Source organism: Varanus komodoensis, unplaced genomic scaffold, assembly GCF_004798865.1.
Source record: "Varanus komodoensis strain SLA01 unplaced genomic scaffold, ASM479886v1 scaffold8, whole genome shotgun sequence".
NCBI lineage: Eukaryota > Metazoa > Chordata > Lepidosauria > Squamata > Varanidae > Varanus > Varanus komodoensis.
The window spans coordinates 5,604,380-5,627,057 of NW_025336481.1; the positions used below are offsets into that span (position 1 = coordinate 5,604,380).

At 42.2% G+C, this 22,678-nt stretch overlaps 1 protein-coding gene across 2 annotated transcripts in view; it reads right to left on the bottom strand.

Moving 5' to 3' along the window:
• The window catches only part of ARFGAP1 (ADP ribosylation factor GTPase activating protein 1), a 42,973-nt gene that overhangs the window by 13,103 nt on the left and 7,192 nt on the right, over nucleotides 1–22,678 (bottom strand). Inside the window, exons 2-12 of one of the 2 annotated variants that reach the window (XM_044454860.1) lie at nucleotides 20,543–20,606; nucleotides 19,257–19,366; nucleotides 17,935–18,106; nucleotides 17,491–17,591; nucleotides 16,142–16,228; nucleotides 13,950–14,046; nucleotides 12,811–12,867; nucleotides 11,000–11,032; nucleotides 3,439–3,495; nucleotides 1,414–1,473; nucleotides 146–222 (exon numbers count right to left, since the gene is read on the bottom strand). In XM_044454860.1, coding sequence (XP_044310795.1) covers nucleotides 146–222; nucleotides 1,414–1,473; nucleotides 3,439–3,495; nucleotides 11,000–11,032; nucleotides 12,811–12,867; nucleotides 13,950–14,046; nucleotides 16,142–16,228; nucleotides 17,491–17,591; nucleotides 17,935–18,106; nucleotides 19,257–19,366; nucleotides 20,543–20,602 — 911 coding nt within the window. In that variant the 5' untranslated portion in view covers nucleotides 20,603–20,606. The remainder of the gene's footprint in view (nucleotides 1–145; nucleotides 223–1,413; nucleotides 1,474–3,438; nucleotides 3,496–10,999; nucleotides 11,033–12,810; nucleotides 12,868–13,949; nucleotides 14,047–16,141; nucleotides 16,229–17,490; nucleotides 17,592–17,934; nucleotides 18,107–19,256; nucleotides 19,367–20,542; nucleotides 20,607–22,678) is intronic. The other variant, XM_044454861.1, reaches the window with a different exon arrangement.

Sequence of the window (22,678 nt, forward strand, 5' to 3'; positions counted from 1 at the left end):
AATGTTTCAAACAATAAATAAATATTGGGTTAAGGGAAAACACAGTGAGGGGTGTGAGGAGAAAATTAAGTTGCGCAGAGTTTACTTGGGTGATCAGGGGAGCTCTTAAGTGTAAGGCACTTAAGAGCGTGCACATACAGGATACCTTTCAGAAGGCTCATCTGATTTCCCAGAGAAAAAAGTAGTAACGTCTCGCCATCCCTTGCTACTTACTCCCTGGACCTGTGGAAAGAGAGTGAAGAGTGCAAAGATCTATCACGCAAAAGACCATTAAGGGGTGGAGAGAACAGCAGACCTCCACACGCTGGAGGCAAGGGCTTTCTACCTTTCAAAGCCCATTTCACGCAGTGCAGCCTCACAAGGAAGAGTTTTCCTGGACACAGACATTTCTGAGGAGTTGACAGGGAACTGCACCCACTGCTTAATGCACTGAGATGGGAAACAGAAGATTCCCTCCATGCCTCCTCCTTTTTATGTTCATACAACAAAGAGTACAGTGAAAGTCTCCGTGAAGAGTTAGGAGCTGCTTTGACAAAGTTGCCAAATCTTGAGAAAGGGAGGCAAAGCCTAAGACAGTCATGCAGGAAGACTCTGCCTCTTGGTCACCGGAAGAACAGAAATCTAGAATGACAATGGCAACTGCCACAATAGGTAACTTCTTTTTTGAGAAGTGAGTTCAGTGATCAGCAATCTATGAAATAATTAGTACTACAAACATTCACAAAACTACATGCACTTTTATCTCTTTTCTTACAACATTATATGGGAACGACTTCGACATAAAAGCATTCAACAAAAAATGGAAAACTAGAAGGCATTAACGCTTACCAGTTTTAATGAATAATGGCAGCAAGAATGAAGAAGAGAAAGCACATATATTAGCAAGATTTAGAAGTATCTGTATTCAATTTAAGCTGTTTCCATATTCCTTTCCAAGCTTTATGCCTGATAACAGGCTCACCAATTGCCGCAGTACTGCCTTTGCCAAAGCACATTTAAAATCTCCGCTCCACTCACTGTTTGACACACACATCTTGATGGCACACAGTTTTTTTGATTGTCAACTGATGGCACTTAATTATATCGGAATAACCTTTCATTAGATATTAATGAACACAAGTTTCTGCAAAGGTCCGACTCACACATTACCCTAGCTACAGCAGAAATCAGTTTCAGCTGTCCCAGTATTAGGTCAACATATTTGTGATATAAAAATCATGCAGTCAGGCCATTTCACAGTGACTTTGATGTTAAAAGCACTGTGTGCATTGAGCCTGAAGTGGAAGAAAGTGCTTACTCGGGCTGTGTGGCTGCAAGGTGCATGATCTTTTGTGCTGGAGCTCCAGGTACAAAAGGAATATGGAGACTGGCTTAATTCAAGGCCTCCTAGCTGCTAGGAAGGCCACTTCGTACCTTGGAAGCCAAATGAGAGACCCCCTGGGAAACGTCATCCAAAATTTTTCCATCTTTCACCTATAGAAATCAAGATGTCCACAATTAGACACAGAACAAGACAGCCTGTGAGAAAAGCTAGTTACACTACCAGTCTTGAACTAGTCTTCAAAACAAGTCTTGAATTCCAAAGACAATGAAGCTAGGAGGAGAGAGTTCAGTACTTGTTAAAAAGTCACCTGCCTCCACAAACTGCTGAAATTTGGCAGGAAACTTCCTTGGGAAATGCAAAAGTTTTTTGGTTGAACAAACTAGCCACTTATGGAGCAAGTAACACAAGGCACTCTGTATAAAGAGTGCTTGTTAAACACATGGGGCAATTTTTATAAGCATAAACTGGGATTTGGTTTGGTTTACCAAAAATGCATCTCTACTTAGAATTTTACACAACATTCCTAGCCTTGTTAAAGATGTTCAGGATCATCTAAAAAGAATTTATATTTCAGTCTGGAAGTTGAACAACCTGTCACCCTGTACAGACCTGAGTTCTTCAGCACACAAAACAGAATACTAATTTATTCTCCATCAAATTTAGCAACATGGTGAACATGTACAGAGGGCATTTGCCACTGGTTGCCCAGAAACTGAAAAAGCCCTCAGCAACTGGGGAACACAAACACCTGGGTGGTCGGCATGCTTACAGAGTGCTGAGTCCCAACATCCCTCTACATGTGAGAAGCTTACATGAGGTTCTCTGAGATGGAGGGAGATTCAACACAAGGCTGTATCCAAACAAGCAGTTCCCAGCGTTGATTTTGAGATGATGCAGTCATGCAATATAGTGTGGCTGTATCAAGTGACCAACAGCACACTTTCATCTGATCTTAGTTGCTCTTTAATCAAGCTAACCTTTGTCATGAATGGCCCAGATTGCTTCAGCTATTGGGAAGTACAGAAATGTGATAAATAAATAATAAATTTAACCTTCTGTACCCTCCATGGATTCTCTTAGATTTCTTATATTCTCTCAAGGTTTACTCCTGTGAGGAAAGTTTGTAACAGCTGTCATTGTTTGGCTTCAAAAACAGGCAAGAAAGGGGAGACATAATATATAAAAAAGTATACGGCATTATGCCTGCTATAGAGAAAGGGGAAAGGAAAAAATATTTCTCCCTGTCTTGGGGCTGATGGATGGGAGATTCAGGACAGATACAAGGAAGGACTTCTTTACACAGCACAGTTAAATTATGGAATTCATGGCCACAAGATATAATGGCAGCTGCCAATCTGGATGGATTTAAAAGGGAAATGGACAAATTTGTGGGGGAGAAGGATGAATGGCCTAATGGTTATATGTTCCCTCCAGCATCTGCCTGTACTCCTGTCCCTGCTGAGTTGCCGGTGGGAAGCCAGGTGGCCATCATGTGAACAAAGGCTGGACTAGACGGATGCTTGGTCTGATCCAGAAGGGCGCTTGTGATGTCTTTCTACTCTTCTGCACATGGCACAAATTAATATGCAGCTGGCAGCAAAACTATGAACTGGAAAAAGGCAGCCAGTGTGGTGTGGCAATTAGTGTCAGACTAGGACCAGGTAGACCCAGGTTCAAATCCTGCTTGTGAACTGAAACTCACTGGGTGATCCTAGGCTAGTCCTGATGGCTGAGCCTGATGTAGCTCATAGGCTATTGTGTTAAGGGCGGGGGGGGGGGGGAGTGAGAGACGCTCACCATGTAGGAGCTCCCAGGAGGAAAAGCGAGGTACTTATGTATCCAGTAGTGCAAACAGAGTGTAGAGCACAGAAGGATGACAGGTAAGAGATGCGTTTCACACCCATCTGGATCAGCCAGTTGGGCTGCAGACATCTTGAAGAGTGAATGCCAGAATATGAAACTGACACCACCAGCTGGGCTTCTGCTTTAGATCATACAGGGAAGGAATTAAACCGACACGACAGGTGCAGGCAATTCACGCTAGAGAAGCTAATGTGAGTAAGTAGGAGGATGCATTCAAAATCTGTAAGTTGTGTACTTAATTCCAAAGTTACCTTTTCCTGTGCAGGTTTGAGAATATTTTCATTTAAACTCTGACCTAACTCTGAAGCCTAGTTAAAAGCAAAACAAACAAAAAAGTCAGTTACACTTTTCTTCATTCGACACAGCTTACATGTAATACTAACAAAAAGTTGTCATAAGACTTTCAAAGGAAAAAAAAGGGGCAAAGTAGGACAAGAGACGCCCTAAGATTTGCCTGCTACAAGCGACAGAGTGAGCTCAAGGCAGACAAGATGCAAAGTCATAAAGAAAAAAAAATACATGGAGCTACACAAGACAACAGTACCTTCAAACTGGTTCTTTCAGCACACTGCTGCCGCTACTGACAGACTAAAAGAAAGGATCCTTGCTAAGCCATTGTTTGCTTTAGTGGAACAACTGCACCCACAGCAAAGGACAATTCCCACACTGCTCCAGTAACATGCAAGCAGATTCCATTCACTCATTTGGTTATAGTCTGCGATTTCAAAAAGGCACACGCACAATATAGGGCAAATCATGCCGCTTGAAGCTTCTATTAATGGAGCACCATGGGAAGCTATTGAGTGATGGCAGCTACTCCACTACAGGAATATGCACCTAGAAGTGTTATTTTGGAAAGACATATGGAGTGATTTCACAGAATCAGCACAGCGAGTAACGCCATCCCCATCTGAGAAGAATTTCTGTTTCTAGGAGAGGCAGCGGACACGCTCTTGCACCCAAAAAATGATGTCAAAGCTTAAGGATCATGTTCTTTGCTAGCTTGTGTGAGAATGTTTAAGATCAATGGAACTCCAGTCTTAGAAGAGCTCCAGAGGGTTTCTGTTCTAGAGTAAAAGTCTGCAGGGTCCAGTCATGAAGCATCACACAATGTTTTTAACCAAACACAATGAAGAGCTATTTATTTATTGCATTTGTATGGTCCATTCCCTCTTCATGGATCACTGCCTTGTCGTGGCGAAGGGGCTTGCGTAGCTCAATGAAGCTATGAGCTATGCCATGCAGGGGCACCCAAGATGGACAGGTCATAGCAGAGAGCTCTGACAAAACGTGATCCACTGGAGAAGGAAATGGCAACCCACTCCAGTATCTTTGCCATGAAAACCCCATGGACAGTACCAAAAGGCAAAAAGATATGACACCAGAAGATGAACCCCTCAGGTCGGAAGGTGTCCAATATGCTACTGGGGAAGAGCAGAGGGCTAGTACTAGTAGCTCCAGAAAGAATGAAGCGACTGGGTCAAAGCCGAAAGGACACTCAGTTGCCGATGCATCTGGAGGTGAAAGGAAAGTCTGATGCTGCAAAGATCTATACTCCATAGGAACCTGGAACGTAAGATCCATGAATCAAGGCAAACTGGATGTGGTCAAACAAGAGATGACACAACTGAACATTGACATCTTAGGAATCAGTGAATTAAAATGGACAGGAATGGGTGAATTTAATTCAGATGACCATCAGGTATACGACTGCGGGCAAAAATCCCTCAGAAGAAATAGCCTTCATAGTCAATAACAGAGTAGGAAAAGCAGCCTGGAATACAATCTCCAAAATGACAGCAGGATCTCAGTTCGAATCCAAGGAAAACCATTCAACATCACAATAGTCCAAGTCTATGCCCCAATCACTGGTGCTGAAGAGGCTGAAGTCGACCGGTTCTATGAAGGCCTACAACACCTTCTAGAAGTAACTCCAAAAAATGATGTCCTTATCATCATGAGGGAATTGGAATGCTAAAGTAGGAAGCCAAAAGATAACTGGAATAACAGGCAAGTTTGGCCTTGGAGTATAAAATGAAGCAGGGCACAGGCTGGTAGAATTTTGTCTAGAGAATACGATGGTCATAGCAAACACTCTTTTCCAACAACCCAAGAGATGACTCTACACATGGATGTCACCAGACCATCAACACAGAAATCAGATTGACTATGTGCTCTGCAGCCAAAGATGGAGAAGCTCTATACAGTCAGTAAAAACTAGACCAGGAGCCTACTGTGACTCAGATCATGAGCTTCTCGTTGCAAAATTTAGGGTTTAATTGAAGAAAGTAGGGAAAAGCGCTAGGCCACTCACGTATGACCTAAATCATATCGCTGATGAATATACAGTAGAGGTGACAAATAGATCTAAGGAATTAGATCTGATAGACAGAGTGCTTGAAGAACTATGGACGGAGGTTCGCAACATTGTACAAGAGGTAGCAACTAAAGCCATTCCAAAGAAAAAGAAATGCAAGAAAGCAAAATGGCTGTCTGAGGAAGCTTTACAAATAGCTGAGGAAAGAAGGGAAGTGAAAGGCAAGGGAGAAAGAGAAAGATACACCCAATTGAATGCAGAATTCCAGAGAATAGCTAGAAGAGATAAGAATGCCTTCTTAAATGAATAGTGCAAAGAAATAGAAGAAAACAATAGAATAGGGAGGACCAGAGATCTCTTCAAGAAAATTGGAGATATGAAGGGAACATTTCATACAAAGATGGACAGGATAAAGGACCAAAATGGCAGGGACCTAAGAGGCAGAAGAGATTAAGAAGAGGTGGCAAGATTACACAGAAGAACTATACAAGAAAGAGTTTAACGTCCCTGATAACCACGATGGGGTGGTCACTGACCTTGAGCCGGACATCCTGGAATGTGAAGTCAAATGGGCCTTAGGAAGTCTGAGCAGCAACAAAGCTAGTGGAGGTGACAGTATTCCAACTGAGCTATTCAAAATCTTAAAAGACGATGTAGTAAAAGTGCTACACTCAATATGCCAGCAAATGTGGAAAACTCAACAGTGGCCACAGGATTGGAAAAGGTCCGATCCCAAAAAAGGGCAATGCCAAAGAATGTTCAAACTACTGCACCACTGCACTCATTTCACACGCTAGCAAAGTTATGCTCAAAATCCTACAAGCTAGGCTCCAGCAGTATGTGGACCACAAACTACCAGAAGTACAGGCAGGATTTCGAAGAGGGAGAGGAACTAGAGATCAAATTGCCAACATACACTGGATCATGGAGAAAGCTAGGGAGTTCCAGAAAAACATCTATTTCTGCTTCATTGACTATGCTAAAGCCTCTGATTGTGTGGATCACAACAAATTGTGGCAAGTTCTTAAAGAGATGGGAGTATCGGACCATCTTATTTGTCTCTTGAGAAACCTATATGTAGGTCAAGAAGCAACAGTGAGAACTGGACATGGAACCACTGATTGGTTCAAAATTGAGAAAGGAGTTCGGCAAGGCTGTATACTGTTGTCCTGCTTATTTAACTTATATGCAGAGCACATCATGAGAAAGGCGGGGCTAAATGAATCACCAGTTGGAATTAAGATTGCTGGGAGAAATATTAACAACCTCAGATATGCAGATGATACCACTCTCATGGCAGAAAGTGAAGAGGAACTAAAGAGCCTCTTGATGCAGGTGAAGGAGGAGAGTGCAAAAGTTGGCTTGAAACTCAACATTAAGAAAACAAAGATCATGGCATCCGGTCCTCTCACTTCCTGGCAAATAGATGGGGAAGAAATGGAGGTAATGACAGATTTTATTTTCCTGGGCTCCAAGATCAGTGCAGATGGGGACTGCAGTCAAGAAATTAAAAGACGCTTGCTTCTGGGCAGGAAAGGTATGGCAAATCTAAACAGCATACTAAAAAGCAGAGACATCACCCTGCCAACAAAAGTGCATATAGTCAAGGCTATGGTTTTCCCAGTTGCAATGTATGGCTGTGAAAGCTGGACCATAAGGAAAGCTGAGCGCCGATGGATTGAGGCCTTTGAACTGTGGTGCTGGAGGAGACTCCTGCGAGTCCCTTGGACTGCAAGGAGATCAAACTGGTCAGTCCTAGAGGAGATCAACCCTGACTGCTCTTCAGAAGGCCGGATCCTGAAGATGAAACTCAAATACTTTGGCCACGTAAGGAGAAGGAAGGACTCCCTGGAGAAGAGCCTAATGCTGGGAACAATAGATGGCAAAAGAAAAAGGGGATAGCAGAGGATGAGGTGGCCAGATGGAGTCACTGGGGCAGTTGGTGTGAGCTTAGGTGGACTCCGGGGGATGGTGGAGGACAGGAAGGCCTGGAGGAGTGTTGTCCATGGGGTCGTGATGGGCCGGACACGACTTCGCAACTAACAACAACAACAACAACGGTCCATTCTCCCAGAACACAGGCTTAGTCTCCCATTTCCTAGATTTATAGGAACTATGGCCACTAGAAAAAGTGACACAAAGTGGTGTAAAGAGTGACTGCAAAGAGGAGCGCAGGGAGAAGAATTACTCGCTAGAGATGAAGAAACAATACACCCATAGCTAGGTTTTGCTAAAGCCCTGTGGAGCTGTTTGTAGAAAGGATCCTCCTTTTTGCTGTAGAAATCTAGGTGTCCCTGCTTAGTCCACAGAAGTCTGTTGGTGGCCTGACTCTGGACACAGGGACTGGAGAAGAGCTGTGGCCCCTTCATCACCAAGAAACCTTCCCTTCCTCACCCTATTTCTGAGAACAGTGTCTATTTTTGTTATTATTTCTTAGTGGATGTTATGTATTTAGGAAGGACACTGCTAAATTCTTTTATTTCTTATGCCAAGAAGTTGCACGCCATCTCTGTGAAGTGGCTTGGGAAGGACGCATTTTGGTGCACATTGCAATTTCTTTTTAATTGTGGTGAATTGTAAGCTAGGAAAAATATTGAGCAGTTCCCTGGGAAGAGAAAAAGGATAAGGAGTTGCTACCCAAGACTCCTAATAAAGCCAAAGTTGAAAGAACTTCCAAGCAGGATAAGAATATCAATGCCAGGCTACTTGTCCCGATGGCTAAGTGCCGTTTCCAGTATCAAAGGTAATATGTGGGAGGGGGCTATTGCATTCATCCCCTCCTCACAGGTTTCCCTTGGGCAGCTGCTTGGCACTGTACGAACAGGATGCTGAACTAGAAGGCTCTTGGTCTGATTCTTCTAAAAGCACATTTCCCTCTCCTTGCAGCTCCTTGCTCGCCTCCCTGAGCCATGTCCCTAGGAGCTGCCTAATCTCTCAGCCCCTCACTACTGTAGTGTTTTGCAGTTAAGGTACTCGACTGCCACGGCTGCTATCCACTGTTGCCATGGGATACTGCGAACATTCTGAATCTAAACGAATCCATCTAATCAATATCCTTCCTTTATTAGTTCAAACATCTACATAATTTATGGAATATGTGTAATTTATTTGGTTTGTGGCAAATCTGGCTATTTTTTAACATCTTATGGATACTGATCCCTGTGGAAGGGGGAGAACACAGACCTTTGCAGATCTGTAACTTAAATGCTTCAAACCTTTTCCTCCCATGATTGAAGCCTTCTGTGAACCATTCCTCTCTGATTCCAGTTCCAAATACGTCCCTAAATCTCATTTCATGAATGCCTCCTCTTGACCCTCCAATACACACAGCCAATGAGCCCTAAATGCTCACAGAATTAGCATGGGTTGGAATATTTACTTAGGAATCTTTTTTGATGCAGCCTATTTTAAAACAAGCTGAAAGAGACATTACAGAAAGATGCAGACAACACTGCTCAACGAAAATGACTTGATTTCAAAGTGCGTGTGGGGGGTGGGTAGGAAATAAGTAAAAGGAAAAGACAGCTAGCAGCAAAATGTACAAATTCAGCACAGTAACACAGTGCCCATGCATGAGAAGAGAGGGCATTACCGGCTCTGCCTGCTGTTTGTGGCCCCAAAACTTTACACCCAGGCAGCACAAGAGAAAAGAGCAAGGGGGGTAGAAGAAGCAGCATTTAGCAAAAGATCTAAAGCAGTTTTTTAAAGGCAAGAAAGCATGATATTCATTCCTACACCAGTGCCTTACTGACAAGCAAAACGCCGAGTCTGTTGTTCAACATGCCAAACCGAATTGCCAAATTTAGTATGCGAGTCGAGGCTGGGGGTTAAGCCAGGCTGTGAGCAACAGCTCCACTTGCTCACTGGGGGAATTTGCTGTCATAGGTGATGAGCAACAATGCTGAAGTGGCTTGTCAGTAGAGCTGATTGGTTAACTTGTGTGTAATGCGCTGAATAAATATATACGCTTGATACTAAAAAAAAAAAAAAAAAAATTCAACAAGGTTCCAAGTAAGTAACTAAGAGATTTGTGAGGAGGCAGCAGAAGAAAATCGGGATGACACCAAGTTCCCCTACTCTACCTAGCGAGCAAACCTCTGCAGGCTTCGTATTTCCTGCATTTTTCCTTTGAAGGCATACAACTTCCTAGCCTGGAAGATGGTTTGCAATGAAACCTGAATTTTTCTCACTGCTCTCTGCCAGCACCCAGTGCAGACCGAAAAGAACTCGAGGTCCCGGCTTTGCGCAACTTGCCCGAGCTGGGCACATGCACCACCTTTTCCTTCTTACATGGTGCAATTCCGGCTGGTAATGAGCGGTTCCAGTGCCAGCAAGCTACTCTGAGAGCCAGGTCACATGAATCTGCTGCTTGCACCTGAAACACGAGCACCTTGGGGAGAACCGGCAGGCTCACCACTGCGGATCCTGCGGCTTGGAAGTGCTCTGCCATAAGATGCTACCTGCATGAATCAATTTTTCTGTATGGATACTACATGCAGGTGCCCCCACAACCATTATGGTTTGAAGAGAGGCCTTCACAATCAGGCATTCATGAGAAGTTTCCCTTTGTACAAACTGTATGGGGACAAGTCAGTGCCTGCATGCTTAATTATGGTTTGGTGCATTTTCTTACTGTTTTAATTCCATTTAATTTGTGATTGTAAGCCACTTTGAGAGCCATTCTTCTCAGTAGAAAGGTAGGGTACAAATCTAATATTGAATCCAATGGCTCCATCACAACTCTCACTCCAAAGCAAGCCCCACACTCCTACAAAGACTCCAATATAGTATTCATGAGCAAATCGGACACAGAGCAGGCGACAATTCAGGATCAGTGGCTATTTCCATAATGAGGAAAATAAATATTTTGGGTGTGTAATACGAGACGTTTCTGCAACAATAACTGAAAGAGAGACTGGGGAAGCTGCTGTAGTCTTACATTATACTAGATATGTCCCCTTCTCTGTCCCACACCCCATCGAAGTACTTATCCCTCATGAATTATTTTGAATCACTTTCTGAGGAGAAAAGCTGGCATATTTTCAGCTGTTGTGCGCTAGAATGTAAGATATGCACAAACCATTTAGTACAGGAGAGAGCAAAGATTTCACTCTTTTTTCTTTGACACACTAGAAGGAAAGAAGAGATCAGGAACAAGACACAGTGGCTTGCACCTTCCACTGCTGTTGTGTAGTATGTTCCAACACCAGGCCAGAGCTAAGGGCAAAAGTGGTGGACCTTATGGGTTTTAGAGCAGATTCTAACTATCAAGTTGCAGACATTCTAGCACCACTAACTAAACAGAGCCAATAGATTCACCCTTTGTTCTCGCTGCTTCCTAACTAAAGCTAGCACGTTGTTTGATCACAATACCTCTGAAACCGGGACCTAATAATCAGTTTATCAGGAAAGATCCAGGAGAATTCAAGCCGCTGAGGATAAGAGAACCAGTGAAATGTTTTAGTGCACAGAACAGAACAACTTGTGTTAATCACCTTTTGAGTTGCCTGAGATCCAAATTTGGTAGCCTGTTGACAGAAGCAAAAAATAGTTAGTTTCACTCTCATATTTCTCCCACCGTGTTTCTTAAACTGCACATATCTCCTGCCATCCCGAGGAGATTTAAACAACTAGAAAGCACACTCACATCGACATTTTGGATCCTTCCAGACAGGTGACCCCTAGGATTACCTACTCAATCATCGCTTTTCTGCTGTAAGCTACCAAGAGAGCTTCAACCACTTTTCACATTTCAGGGGTATTATGCTTTCTCTTCTGTGCACACATCCTGTTTTGTTCTATCCATGCTGCTGTGTCTGTAATGGCCATGCAGGCATTAGAGAGCCTGGGCTACTGGGAGGCATACAAATGAATTAAATAAGGAAGGAAGGGTCAGTTCACCCAAACCATATTGCTTCCCATTAGGTGTCTCCATAGGGTCATGTGAGGGAAAGTAAGGTTGCACTGCAGAAAACCACTGATATGGAGGAAACGTGCCCTCTGTGAAGGACCCTGCCTTCTGACAGGCAGGCTTTTGTCTTTACCCACCCCATGTTGCTAAAATGGCCATAATAGGAATGTTTTACAAAACAGATGTTTAAAAACAATTGTGATCTTCTTTCATTTAAATGCTATTGCAATTTTTAAGCAAATACAAAGAGAACACATTTTAGCAACAATGTAGGGAAGCATCAGGGAGAACCATCACAGGATGATAAAATGGCACGGGTACATTAACCTGCTAGTACACAAAGAAACCGTGCCTATAAAAAATAGAATGTAGCACTACATTGTGCTGTTCTTCCATTCTCACAAGAGTCAGACTTTCTGCGATTTCAAAAAAGATGAAAAAGAGAGGGAGAGAATGACTGGGTGAAAATGTTATACAAATGCCCCACAGCAAGTACACGAATGAAGTGTGGCAATTCCACACTATATGGCTAGTGGGGAAGCACCCCTTAGTGCCTATATACTAAGCCCATCCTCCTATCTTATGTTTTAATCTTGAAGAAGAAGCTAGTCATTTCAGATCACATTCTAGATAAAATTGCCATAGCAATAATTTCAAATAGCATCACAGGGAGCCCTGAAATCTCTTTTGGGGGGGGGGGCGGCGGGGGCTGTTGTGTGGGAGAAAATCATTAGTGGTATATAAATGTTTCAGAAATATATTATGTTCATCAGAACTGTCATCCAATATCTGTTCTTATTTTTCCTGCACACATGCATTTCATGCAAATGATGACGGTACAGCAACAGGCATGGCACAAAAACTGGAACTGAATAAACACCCAAGAATATTTCCAGGACCCACAACTGACACAGAAACTGAGAAAACAAGTTCCATATGCATGAGAATTTGAAAGCAAAAGTGAAAAAGACATTTACTTATTTGACCGATCAAACATGCTAAAGGAAAGAAATGCTAACTTGGCTGATTAATACTTGTGCTATTCTTCTCACATTATAAATGGTATTATTATATGTTAGTATTACAGGCTGGAGGGCAACTACATATTTAGAAGATTATGCATTGCAGGGTTCTATATTTAACATTCTAAAAACTTAGAAATCTTCTGAGTGGCATAGATTAATCAAAAGCTCTTTGGTGATAAGATTATCATTATGTGAACAAGTGGCTAATAAAGCAAAGTGAATGTACCCTTAGCTGAAAAAAATCAAATGAAGCAATCAACCAAACCCCATCACTGCATTCATGAGAGGCAAGATTTCTGCCTGTTTAAAAAAAAAAAAAAAAAAAAAGGTTAAGTGAAATGACTTCATGTGCTGAATTATGTTTACTTACACCTTCTTTAGCTGCAGAAGCAAATTTGCTTGCTCCTGTTGTAAAACTGCTCCATCCCTGAAAGGAGAAGAACATCATAGCAAGGCTTGCTCCATGCAGACACCATGGTAATGTATGATATATTCATACTTCCCGACTTTCGTAAATTTACACAAGGGCCAAAACTGGTGCCCACAGTAAAAAATGCAACCACTATTGCCCCACAGCACAGGATCCATGGGGTGATGCATGAACATAGGGCAGTGGAGTGGAAAAATGGAAATACCCCTCTTTAGGAAACGTTTATTGGATGCCTGCTTTCCAGAATTCAGCTTCTAGTGTCAATTCCCCAGAGTTTCTCCCCAGCTCTTCTCTTCTTCAATTTCAACTGAAGCCACTCCCTCTCTGCAACTCCCCTGTCCCCACTTTTAACCTATTATTACGCCCAACATGGTACTGTTGCTTTTGGGCAATGAAGCCAAAAGAAGCAGTTGCTTCAACTACTACTGCTCTTCAGCTTTACAGAAATAGAATCTCCAGTTACCTTCTTCCTTTCTGAAGCCTGCATGTGAGTAGAGATTTAGAGTACAATGTCTACTCAAAGGCCCCTTTCATTTTCATCCTGATTTTCAAAACTGATTTGTGAAGAGGAAGATTGGGTGACTTCGAAGTTACTATAGAAAAAAAATGAATGGAGTTGGGGTGGGGCGAGAGAAAGCATGGATAAGAATGATCTATATGACTTAATTTAAATAGTTATTATCTCTAGAAATGCCAACCTGGGGAAAAGAAATTTTAGCACAGGTAAGAATGACCTACATGAGCACAAACTGGGTTGTAGTTATGAAGCATCATGCTGGCAAAAAGGATAGGCAGGTGGATATACTATCATTTTATTTTGGAATGCTAAGAAGAATGTAAATGGATAGCTTTCTGAAAAGACCCCCTGCTGCACAGGTCTTAAACTCTGAATATTATAAGATTGAAGTGATTTGTATAAAATTGCACTCAAACTTCTCCCATATTTCAGCTATTTCACACATGAGACAATACATAGATTGTTGGCCTGATTGCTTTTAAGAATACTGTTGTGTTCAGCAAAGAATAACATGGCATTGCTCCATCTTATACTACTAAGCATAAGGAAAGCATCTACTTACCGAATACAGAGAGGACATGGCATTATTAAGAAAGTCATCTTCCTTCTTTGGAGGAGTAACTGTGTTCCCAAACCCTACATAGCGATTCTCTTGACCACTGAATCAAAATATATAAGAAAATGAGCAAACCCTATTTAAAATCAAAACACGGTTCTTTAAAACACACCCAGTGACTGGTTCTGTGACCTGCAGCACCCCTGCCATGCACACGCACACACAGAAATAAGCATGGGGTGGGATATCATAACTTCATCCTCAATTAGTGAATTTCTTGTGCCCAACATGTTATATTCAACCTGTAATTTTCAGGTACAGTTTTACTGCTCTTTCTAAGCAAAGAGTGATGCTCAGACCGAGCACTTCTGTTTCAAAGCCTCAGACTGGAAAGTTCATAGTGACCCTAGCATAAAGTACAGTGGTACCTCAGTTCACGAACTTAATTCGTTCTACCCGAATTGGTCGTGAACCAGGTCGAATTTCCCCATAAGCTTCAATGTAAATAAGGTTAATCCATTCTGAATCATAACTTTATGTTATACATAAAGAACGGCATATAAACGTTTTAAATAAATAAATACTACATAAATACATGATTTTTTTTTTTAAACCACAAAAATAGGAGCCACGTCCCCAGGCTGCGGGCCAAGCCGCAGCTGCCTCACTGAGCCTGGGGGCGGACAGGCTGAAGCAGAGTGAGAATGGGGATGTGGCTCCCGCGCCTCCACCGCGGCCCTCTCAGGGCAAGCTGCTGCTGCCGAGTGGCCACCATGCTTCTCCCCCCCCCACGGCGGGGAGAGGCGGGAGGCGCCCCGCTTGGCCGGCCGCGGTCCCATCCCTCCCCTCCCCTCAACTCAGTCCTTGGAAAGCAGCCCTTACCTCCCTCCTTATGGCCCTCTCCCGGCTGGGAGAGCCACCCCGCACTCGTCTCAATGGCCTCCCGCTCCCTCTCCCAGGGTTGGGCAAGCACCTCTGAGGGGGACCTTCCTCTAGTTCAGAAGCGGGGTGGCGGCGAGGGGCTGCAATGGCCTCAACCGAGGTGAGCGCACCCTCATGGCTCCCCCTCATGGTGGGTGGGGAGAAGGTTATTGTTTGGAGTGTTCGTGCGAGGAAGATGGCCACGATCGTGTTCAAGCGGGAACATGGCCATGATTGTGGTCATCATCCAATGTGGAGTTCACGGACGGAGGCAAAATTTTGCCAAAATTTCTGTTCGCAACACGATTTGGTCATGAACTGAGGAATTTGTGAACCAAGGTACCACTGTACACATTACATACATTAGTGTGAGTCTTTCCCCAGGTTTAAAAACAAGATATTCTGAATAGTTTCTCTTAGAGAAACAGCCTTGGAGATTGGAAGATCAGAAAGGAGGGAAGGTGCTTGACCTCTTCAAGATTACTCGCCTGAAATCACGCAATAAATTAATAGCTTAGAATTGGATTATACTCTATGCAATGGATGTGTTTTCCACATGGACACTGGCCTTTGATGAAAACCATATGAAGTGCCTTGAATACCACTTCTGATAGAAAGGTGGGGTACAAGACAAAGAATGTGAAAATGCAGGCCTGTAGACACGCAGTAGTCGAAGCCCATGAAATAAGCCATCTCACATTCCTCGTGTATTTCAAGACATGGCTCTGACACCTTGAGTGTACACTGCAGCAAATATAACTGTATATAAAGTGCAGACCAGCCCTAGATACAGATCTGAACCCAAGTTTGCTTTCAATATAACTGCAACAGCCTAACAGTAGCTAGAGGCAGATTAAGAAATATCTCCAAAGCTATGTCAGCTAATAAAGAACAGCATGTAAAATACACTTAACACTCTGCACCACTTTCACTAGCTAGTGCACAGTTTCTAGCCACAAAATGTTATTTGACATGTTTCCCATCTCCACCAACTGCTATCTTTGTAAGTCTTCTGGCACAAGCAGAGCTCAGGGGTGGGGGAAGGCTGGCTCTTACCGCGTAGGAAGCTATGGAGAAGCCTAGATGCAATGAGACTGACTCATACTGTTTCTGTAGAAGGATTCTCCCCTTGGCAACACGGGAAGAATTTGGCCAAGGGAATGTTTAGGCACAGTATCCCTGCCAAGAGGAATCACCTGGGAGGTGGAGGAGAGTGGGACTCACTGATCATAACCATAATTGTGGAATCCTGTGTCAAACAGAGGTGTGATTTCTACCTTTGATAGGAGCCAACGTCATCATTTAACCAGTCTTCAAAGGCTTTGTCAGAACTGGCACCAGCATTCTGTGGTTGTCCGGCCGGTCTGCAGCAAAAAAGAATGAAGTAATAAGCTATTCAAAAGCCAAAACCTCAAGTATGAGTCCAGACTCGCTGTTCCTATATTATCACATGTTAACCTGTTAACATCTACAAACACAGAATGGCTGCATATCAAGTTTACTTCTAATTAATGTTTGTACCGTACTTTACGTTTTTTAATCGTTGTGAGCTGCCTAGAGAGCTCTAGCTATTGGGCAGTGTAAAAATGTAAGAATAAATAAAATACATGGGTGTATGATCCATTCAGACATGCCAAGGGCTGTCCCTTATTTATCGAGACATCAAATTTTACTTGTCATAAAACCAGTTTAGGCTGTCCTGAAGTATGGCAGTTCTGGAGCACAATTAGTGATATCTTGAATATTCAAGGGTCTTTCATGATATCTCTGACTATAAAACTCAGGTTACATACATAAAATATTTTGTAACTGAACCACTGGCAACAGCTATTAAGTTGCAAAGTAATAATATACAGTTAAAAATGACAGTAAATATGTTAAAATATTGCTATATGCTAATGATGCTGTGTTAACATTGGTTATTTCTATAACTGGACAGTGGATAGGGGAAACAAAAAGCTTGACATCTTTAAAAGCAAATTAGCAAACATTTTCTTGGTTGAGTTATAATCCTAGAGATGTTTAGAAAATACACCAACACAACAATAAGCCTCCATATGCAAAATAAGAACTGGATGTCCCAAAAAATGCAATTTGAATTTTTAAAAATAAAACGCAGAAACGCAATCCAATTCTCAGGCACTATGAAAAACGAATTTAAAATTACTAAATGTCAGGAGGAAAACCATCATAAATTGAGCGAGATGGTAGCTCTTGCCCTAATTATGATAGTTCAGTTCTGCCCCCTCATATTAGAACAGGGTTCTTGAAGATATAAGGCTGCATCCAGAAGCAACAGACCCTGATCTCCTCCCTTCTAACAACAGCATGTGCAAAAACGAACATGGGATATCACAGCTCCTCAAGTTTCCCTGCCACACATTCAATTCATGGCTTGCTGCTTGCAGCCACAAAGAAACCGAGTGCAAGGGTGTTACATCAACTATTTTGCTTCCCTCCGCAACACCAGTGGAGAACAAGAGTAGAAGATATGGTCCAACAGGTTGCAGTAACAGCCATGTGTGCTGCTAGGCTCGCCAAGGCCTAGCTCCATCCTTAGAATAATCACTATCTGCTGATTAAAATATCAGGATAACTATGGTGTCCAAGACTGAGGAATTCCTACCGGTGAGCTGAAGACAGAGCAACTTTGGGTTGAGGTGGAGTCCAGTTTCTAGCAGAAGAAGTTTCAATTGACCATGGTTTACCTTCAGCCAATGAAGCCACCTTTAAGAAAAATATTCAGGATTCTTAGAAGAAAATGAAGCAAACCTAAAGGGTGACCACTTCCACTCTTCTACTTCCCTTATGAAAAAATAACACTCAGAATGAAAGGAATTAGACAGTTAGGCATCAATGACTCCTGTGTATTGAAGTCAGTATCTCTTATTTCTGAAAAGTCACAGACTGCAGGGACAGGACTGTAGACATTTAAATGTTTTATTCCAAGGTCTTCCTCATCTGCCTCAGAATTAAGAGCTTAATATTAACAGAAATGCAAGTTGAATCCATGTCTCTAAAACAGTCCCAGGTTCCACAGATGTTGAAACTATTGTTTAATTAAATTTACCTTATCCCTAAAGAGTGCTGCAGCTTTGCTGTTATATTTCTCTTGCAGTGACCAGCAAGGATCATAATCCTCTTGTGACTCTAAAAACTGACGGAATTTAAGATTGCCACCAGCCTTCATTTTCTCCAGTTCAATGTCTTTCCATTTGTCCATTGTGACAGAACGCACAAAGCTGAGAAGCAAAATTCATCCCATTATATACATATGCATACATATATCATTATAATTAAGCAGTCTGACAGGCGCACTGCAACAGAGGATTTCTGAAGCTCCTCTTATAAGGTAAGAAAGAAAAGCTAATTATGAACTCCAAGCAAAACAATCCTACAGAACTGAGTGCAAAAGAATCCATGGCACAGCTAACTTTGCTGGGCTCAAAGCCAGGGCTGAAGATGATGGAGGAGATTATGTCAAGTTGTTTCTTCCCAATTTATCCTCTCCCACCCACTTCCCATTCTTCTGAAGGGAAAGAAATAACTACACCAGCTCCAAAGCAGATGAGGTTGTCCTCTCACTGGATACAGGAAGCACGAGCTGTCAAAAGAATGGAAGGACTTTGGATCCACAAGATTCATGTCTCCCTTGATCTGGTCCTTGCACACCTCTCTGCACTGCCATTGCCCTTGGAGCACCAATGGTGGAAAAGCAATGGGGGCAGAGATGTGTCCTGCTGTCACGGGGATGCCTCTAGGGTAGTCCTCTTCCTCCGTCTGTGGCCCTCTCTCTACACATACAATGAGTAAGGTCCACAATATCCCAAGTTTTATGCTTTGGCTTAGAGTAGGTATGGGCAACAGGTGGCCCTCCAAACATTTGGACCTACAACTCACACCTAGACAGTATAGCCAATGGTGAGGAATCATGGGGAGGTGGAACGCCAGAAGCTGCCTTAAAGGTATCTCCTCCAAAGCTAAAACTGGATTTTAATTAAAGTGATGTACCTTTAATAGTAACATGTAAAAGGAATCAAGATGCTATCCTGAACTTTCAACAGTTTCACGCTGTAAAAATTTTTCCTTGGATATCTAGCTAAGGATCTTGGTCAGACCACCAAGCCCAAAGCTGTTGACACTGAGTGGCAGGGACTGTCCAGGGTTTCAGACAGGAGTATTTCTAGTCTTTTACCTGGAGAGGCACACGAAGCCAGTGTGCTACCACTCAGCCATGGCCTCCCTCATTAATTCACATTTGGAATGATAAGAATAAGACTTAAGTAAATGACAGGCTAATTTTTAATACAAAGTCACAGTTCCATTGCCTAACCTTTTCATATTTTCCTATTTTCTTGTCAAGAAAAATGTATTTTTCAACCAATGACTAACCTGAGATGAACACCCAAGCCTCTATGCTTTCCTGAGCATTCCAGGCAGATCCAGATTCCATAAGTCACACTCACCCACTGGGGGTTAAATGCACCACATTCAAAACAAACCTGCAGTGAGAAGGGGAGAAAAGGTTCTTTGTTTTCAACAAAAACTCCAGATGAGACAGTTCAAACTCAGATTAGAAAAGGATATCAAAATGTTAGTTTGGAGAATGCAAGCTTAGAATTGTATGCTAATATTGCTTGAAATGGGATGCAGGTGGCACAGTGGTTTAAACTGCTGTGCTGCTGGCTGATCGAAAGGTCGCCGGTTCGAATCTGCACAACGGGGTGAGTTCCCGTTGCTCCGTCCCAGCTCCTGCCAACCTTGCAGTTTGAAAGCATGCAAATGCAAGTAGATAAAAGGTGCCACTCCGGTGGGCAGGTAACAGCGTTCCGTGCACCTCGGTGTTGAGCCATGCCGGCCACATGACCACGGAGACTGTCTGTGGACAAACGCTGGCTCCCTCAGCTAGGAAACGGAGATGAGCACCGCCCCCTAGAGTCAGGCATGACTGGACTTCACGTCAAGGGGAAACCTTTACCTTTATTGCTTGAAAAGTCACTAAATAAGACATCTTCAGCAAAGAAACTGTATCTAGGTTTTGTTCTATTAGATTGCTTTCTTCATTGCTAATAGAAACAGATAGTATTCCATAATGTAACCCATTCTAGTAACTAACAGGGGTTTGTGATTCCACTCACCCCACCGCCCCGGACTGGCTACTTCAGGAAAAGCAGACACTCTCACCAAAACTATTTGCTTTCTTAATAATATGGAGAAGTGATGGCAGACCACTATTTAATGCAATCAAATGACTCAGATTAAAAATGGAAGCTCAGCGGAATTCCCCTCCATTCACACAGATCATCTCAACCACAAACTGATAAGAGAAAGTCTTGTGGGAGCATATACAGAACTAATCCAAACAAACCTACTGAGCACTGAGATCATCTTCAGATACCTCATTCTAGAGGTGACTATGAAGTTCTGAAGTTATCCAGTCAAGTTATCCAAACTGTGATATACAGATAGGTATCCCTTTGATATAAATTTTGCACAAACAAAAGACACATGAATTTGTTACAATAACTAGGTATTTTGTTTCCAGCAGTTCCAGACAAATTTTTTAACAGCACATCTGTATGCTAATAAAAGTATACAAAGGCAATTGTCTATCTGAGATGAAGGTGACTCACTGGTGCTTAATCATATACTGCTAAAGAATACACCAAACTGCTTACATTGTTCTCATCTTGCACTCTGACTTCTTTAAGGACCTTTCTTGTTCTTGGGCTTGCCATGGTCCTGCAAAAGAGAGGAAAATAAATGAATAGTCTAGTTATCAAAAAATATTGTGGTCCGGCAGAATAGTTACAGTAGATCACCACAAACTGTCATTTATCAATCATGAGAAGGCTGGGAAACAAACATGTACTCCTGCTTTCCTTTTTTCTTGGCATTCGCCACTGTAAGGTATTCCATTTAAAGCAAGGTCAATATTAACTAGGTACACTCAAAATGTTATTTTGAAACAAATCTGTCAAAGCAATTTTGAGGGAATGATGTTACTTTGGTGTACATGCAATGCCAAATCATGGTTTATGGAAAGGAAGAAAGGAGAAAGAATGCAGTTTCCCAAAGCAGGATGGCAATTTGCAAGGCACAGTTTAAAAGAGAACCATAGTTGTATCTGTACTATAATGTTAGCAGAACCAGCATTTTTCACTAGCTAAATGCTGATGCTGCATTAAAAATATTATCGAATTGGGAGCTTAAACTATCACTTAGAACAATTTCAGTTTCAAAGTCATCATAGTTATTGCTATAAACCAGTCTTTTTACCCTTACGTTGTATTTTCCAAACAACAATCTTTTACTTAGCACTTACCATTCTCAGCAGTGGAAATAAAGAAAAAATACCTTATCACAATAAAACTGTTAAACCCCCCCATTACTTTTAACATCAAGTTTTATATGCTGCTTGAGGTACTTTCATCTTTTATTTAAAAACCAGCAGTGGCATATAGTTTTGCAGCATAACTACAAGAAATTAATGTCCTGCAAACAGATTGGCCAATGCAATTAGTGAGGAAAGTTGTAGAAACTGAAGGATCATGTTATTATTGAGTAAAAACTGCCCAGACAGCTACAGTTGTGGGGCGGCATAGAAACAAATAATCATCATCGAAAGGTTGCCAGCTTCTTTGCTTTTCATTCAAGATTTGAAACATGCACTCTATTTAAATAACTGCCATGGAAAAATATTATGTCACAGGTAAGACTAGTAGAAAAACTGGGGAATTGCAACGAAATTGCAAGGGAAAACAGGGTAAAGGATGCTCCCGGACAAGGCATTCAAGGTACCTTCACCCTGCCTCATTCGCAGCAAGGCTAAATCATGTTGACTTCTGCTCATGACCTCTCTTACTGTTTCCTTTCTCTTAAACACAAATAATCAATTAAGACAAAAACAGAAGACCTAAACAGTGAAACAGATCACACATACAGCCCTGTGCAGACACCTGCTGTTTATTGTAAACAATTTCAGATCCATGTGATAAGAGGTTCTTCGCATGACAGATGAATCTGGACCACTGGATTGTTCAGGAGCTGATCAATATATCAGCTAAGCCAGTTTGTTGTTGCTTAACTGCTCCATTATATAGCTCCTAGACCAAATCTGCAAGTAACCCTGACAGCTTCCAGTCATGTTGATCAGAAGCTGCTTAAGCAAGCAGAAGTACCTTGCACACAGTGCGCATCCCATAAATAATGAGTTACACAGTCAACAGCATCTAATCGCTAACACCAGGAACCCTCTGTCTGGATGCACCAAAAGAGAATGATATTATATTTTGCTTGCCCTCCATCTCCTGGCTTCCCTCCACTTAAGTGACCATAAAATAGTTTTAAATAAATAAATGCATACATACTGACATCTCCCCACAATGTTTATGCATGTTGCTGTTTGAGTGGGGAAGGGGACTTGGGGTCAAGCAAGGAGATCCCTTAAGTCCCCAGCAATCCAATCTCTGTCATAGTGTCTAGCCCAGGGGTCGGCAACCTTTAACACTCAAAGAGCCATTTGGACCCGTTTCACACAGAAATGAAAACACCGAGAGCTGCAAAATCCTTTTGACATCTAAAATGAAGATAACACTGCATATATCATTTTTTACCTTAATGCTATGTATATCTTCATTATGATTTAGCTGCAGCTCGTGTTCAGTCACTAAAAACTGCTATTTTTAATCTTACATTGTAAACTAGTAGGACTCCTTTCATATATTTTGAATAGGAGAACAGTTTCCTGGAGAGTCAAATTCAGTGCTAAAGAGTTGCATCCATTAAACAGTAAACCCCATAAGTTTGTCAGC